The sequence below is a fragment of the Cyprinodon variegatus genome, unplaced genomic scaffold, assembly GCF_000732505.1.
Source record: "Cyprinodon variegatus isolate N-32 unplaced genomic scaffold, C_variegatus-1.0 Scaffold149, whole genome shotgun sequence".
Lineage (NCBI taxonomy): Eukaryota > Metazoa > Chordata > Actinopteri > Cyprinodontiformes > Cyprinodontidae > Cyprinodon > Cyprinodon variegatus.
In genome coordinates, this window is record NW_015150602.1 from 51,421 (window position 1) to 55,437 (window position 4,017).

At 38.2% G+C, this 4,017-nt stretch overlaps 1 protein-coding gene across 2 annotated transcripts in view; it reads right to left on the reverse strand.

The window, feature by feature from the left end:
* tbc1d31 (TBC1 domain family member 31) overlaps positions 1-4,017 on the reverse strand; it is a 15,275-nt gene that overhangs the window by 8,623 nt on the left and 2,635 nt on the right. For both annotated transcript variants that reach the window (XM_015377208.1, XM_015377207.1), the window contains exons 3-6: positions 1,960-2,075; positions 1,668-1,846; positions 335-486; positions 31-190 (exon numbers count right to left, since the gene is read on the reverse strand). In XM_015377208.1, the coding sequence (XP_015232694.1) occupies positions 31-190; positions 335-486; positions 1,668-1,846; positions 1,960-2,075 (607 nt within the window). The remainder of the gene's footprint in view (positions 1-30; positions 191-334; positions 487-1,667; positions 1,847-1,959; positions 2,076-4,017) is intronic.

The window sequence follows — 4,017 nt, forward strand, 5'->3', positions numbered from 1 at the left end:
GTGTAAAATATCCAGGTTCTGTTTTCATACCTGACTGGCTCCTCCATCAAAGCTGTCAGACAGGAACTCCAGCTGCCTGACACTTCGGACCTGAGTTGGCATCTGGATCACCCTGACCAGCTGCTGGCTTTCCAAACACCACAGGTGTAACAGGTTGGAGCGGCCGCCTGCAGCTAGGCTTTTACCATTACTGTTAGCACAACACACACGTAGGGGCAGGTTAATGGCTTCTAACCCGTCAGAAGCTTAACAAACCCTTAACGTAACCCTGAGAACACTCAGAAAATAGTCAAGAAAATCAATACGGGAGCGGGTGGAGCTGTAAGGGACCCACCGTGTGACAGCAAAGGCCTTATAAGAGATTCTGGGTCCAGAGTCAGGAACGGGAAGCTGGTATTTGCAGAACAGGGTGTCGCTCTCCCAGGCAAAGATGGAGTCATCACTGAAACAGCTGAGGATGGTGTTGCTGAGGGGAAGGAAAAACACCTAAACACAAGAACAGGATTTAGATACAGAGCTGTTGACCTCAGAGTCCGAGTCCAATCTTAAAGAAAACTGAAACAAACAACAACAAAAAAAAGTCAGGGATTCAGTTCAGGTTTCCGTTTGTGCTGCTACCAGAAAACTAAATAAAAGCCGTAAAAATGAATCAAATCAACCTAGTCCTTAAGTCCCAACAAAAGTTGCCTGTTTGTCAGCATTTAATGGACAGATATAAACAATGAAGACCCCTCAGATCATCAGAGACCTCTTCATTCAGTGTTCCTAGGACTTAAACCACGTTTCTCACTTCAGGTACAAACGTCTTCAAAACCTGAGATTCACAGCAGCTGTTCGCCCCTTTAAAACAGGACTGAAAATATTTAATTGCTCAGCACGTTACCTAGAATCGTTAGACATTTCTGCAGTTAATCAGATTTCTAATTATTTAAATATAACTTTAAAGTTTCTTTTTTAATCTGTAAATGCATCCTATTATTTTTGAACACATTTGATTTTTTTTTTTTTTTATGCATCAGATTTTTTTCTCCTGTGTGTTCCTACCTTCCTCCTGTAAAGCTCCTCGCATCACACTGTGTATCATTTATGTCACACAGATAAACAAGAGTTGTAAGTTCTTATGATAACCTTAGTCTGCTTGAATTACCTAGAATAATGCAATATAACTTAATTATGAAATATAATTGGTCTAAAGACCACATTGGGTCTTATTTGTAATATTCATTGACTTCAAGTACTTGACTTAACTTCACTGAATGTCTGGTAGTATGCATAAAGATTTAAAACATTATTTGAGGATGATTGCAATGCAGGCTTTCAAGTAAAACCAGGTAAACATTGATACCACTTATGGTTTTGAAGTGAATAAGTAAATCCTCAGCAGAAACATAGATCTAAATAACTTTTGAAGCTGAACATCTAAACTCAAAGGCCTTTCATATGAATCTGAATTAAAGGCGACTTTATAAGATGATATCTTACAAAGAGCTGATGAAGAACAGGACATTTCATGCAATGCAACAAGGAAAATATTATTACATTTCTGAGATTGGATTACCAAAATGCATCGTTTATTTTTTATTTTAAATTTCTTTGAGGCTTAATATAAATTGTGAAAACAACTACTAAAGATCTACGGTTTAAAGGTGCTCTAACAGCTTATTTACCTTCTGTATGCCAACAGACTGTCTGATGTTCAGCTTCCTCTTCCTCTGGAAGGTGTCCAGGTCCCAGAGCTGCGCTGTGTCTGATGATGTTGTGATGGCGTAGCGGCCTGAGCTATGGACGGAGATGGATGAAACAGCTCCCTCATGACCTCGCATCCAACTCACCAGCTGCTTGGTGTCTGAGTTAAAACACACAGAGAGAAAAGATATTAGCATGGACTTATATGGTGTATGAAATATAATTTTAATGACAGAACTCCTGAATTGTGGGAAATTCAGGAATTCATCTCACCTTTGTCGAAGCATTTGATGCTGTAGTCAGCCAGAGCTACAAGAAACTCTGTTGTCCTGCGGAGGCTAAAAGCAATAGCGGTACACGCTTGTCCTGTTTTCTGCACCAAGCGAAACCTGCCCCAAAAAGGGAGGGTGAAAGTTTAGACACAAAGTGTTTAGGCTGAAGAAATTTAGCACAGATTATTAATTGCTTAAAATACTTTTAACCATAAAACAATACTTTTTCCTGTAAACAGAGGTAAATCGGGTAGAGGAAAGAATTGAAGAAGCATTCACTTCTTTCAAACTTTTACACACTTGTCACCACCGTTTGCTACAACTTTGAGATATTAAGATATCTAGAATTTCTTTATCACTGTTTGATAAATAGTTCAACCTCAGTAGGACTGGAAAGAGAACATTTGTAAACTTTCAAGTGGAGCCATTGATCATTAAGAGTTTTTAGCTTCATACATCTTCCAATTGAAGTTGATTCTGCCTCTACTGAAAAAAAAAATGCTTTAACCCTTTATAGGGCAGTGAGTGAAATACTTTGAAAATCAAAATTTCAGGCGAATAGTGTTACTTGGAATCCAGGAAAAGACTTTATTTCCTTTGTAACATTCAAAATATATGGATATTTTGATGGCAAAAAAATAATATCAATGTAAGGGGTATGCAAGTGATCAAAAACAGTAACCTGCCCTATAAAGGGTTAATGTCTTGTTTCGTGATGGCTATAGTCTATCGAGGGTCAGACATTCACTGCCTCTTGACAGGACTATCCTAGGCCGAGCTGTCAGTTTATATGGATACCCAGTATCTATGTAGGTTTTCACTTGTCAGATCTAAAGCTTGACATACTGGTTCTATAAACCAATTCTGTTACAAACCTCTACAACTTTGTCTGTGATTTATATAGTGTGTTGGTTGGTCTTTATGGCTCTGTTTGTTCTGCTAATAATAATCTCATAAAAACGTCTGAGACCTTCACCTGATGTATTATGAGCAATTGCTATTTAATACCCTGTACAATAACCTGCTTCTTTATATTTGATACCCAGTGCAATAGTTTTATGTATATAAATATCCATCTATATAAATAACCATGTAAATACCCTGTTGAATAACCCTGTATATATACAGGGTTATTTACATGACCGTTCAAAAGTTTGGGGTCACGTTGAAATGTCCTTATTTTTAAAGGAAAAGCACTGTATTTTTCAATGAAGATAACTTTAAACTAGTCTTAACTTTAAAGAAATACACTCTATACATTGCTGATGTGGTAAATGACTATTCTAGCTGCAAATGTCTGGTTTTTGGTGCAATATCTACATAGGTGTGTAGAGGCCAATTTCCAGCAACTATCACCAAGTGTTCTAATGGTACAATGTGTTTGCTCGTTGGCTCAGAAGGCTAATTGATGATTAGAAAACCCTTATGCAATCATGGTCACACATCTGAAAAGAGAACAGAAAATACAAAACTGACCTTCCTTTAAGCAGATTGAGTTTCTGGAGCATCACATTTGTGGGGTCAATTAGACGCTCATAATGGCCAGAAAAAGAGAACTTTCATGTGAAACTCGACAGTCTATTCTTGTTCTTAGAAATGAAGGCTATTCCATGCGAGAAATTGCTAAGAAATTGAAGATTTCCTACAACAGTGTATACTACTCCCTTCAGAGGACAGCACAAACAGGCTCTAACACAAGTAGAAAAAGAAGGGGGAGGCCGCGTTGCACAACTGAGCAAGAAGATAAGTACATTACAGTCTCTAGTTTGAGAAACAGACACCTCACAGGTCCCCAACTGGCATCCTCATTAAATAGTACCAACAAAACATGAGTGTCAACATCTACAGTGAAGAGGCAGCAGCAGGATTCTGGGCTTCAGGGCAGAGAAAAAGCCATATCTGAGACTGGCCAATAAAAGAAAAAGATTAAGATGGGCAAAAGAACACAGACATTGGACAGAGGACGACTGGAAAAAAAGTGTGTGGAGTTCTAGATGTTTGGATCACAAAGAAGAACGTTTGTGAGACGCAGAACAAATGAAAAGATGCTGGAAGAATG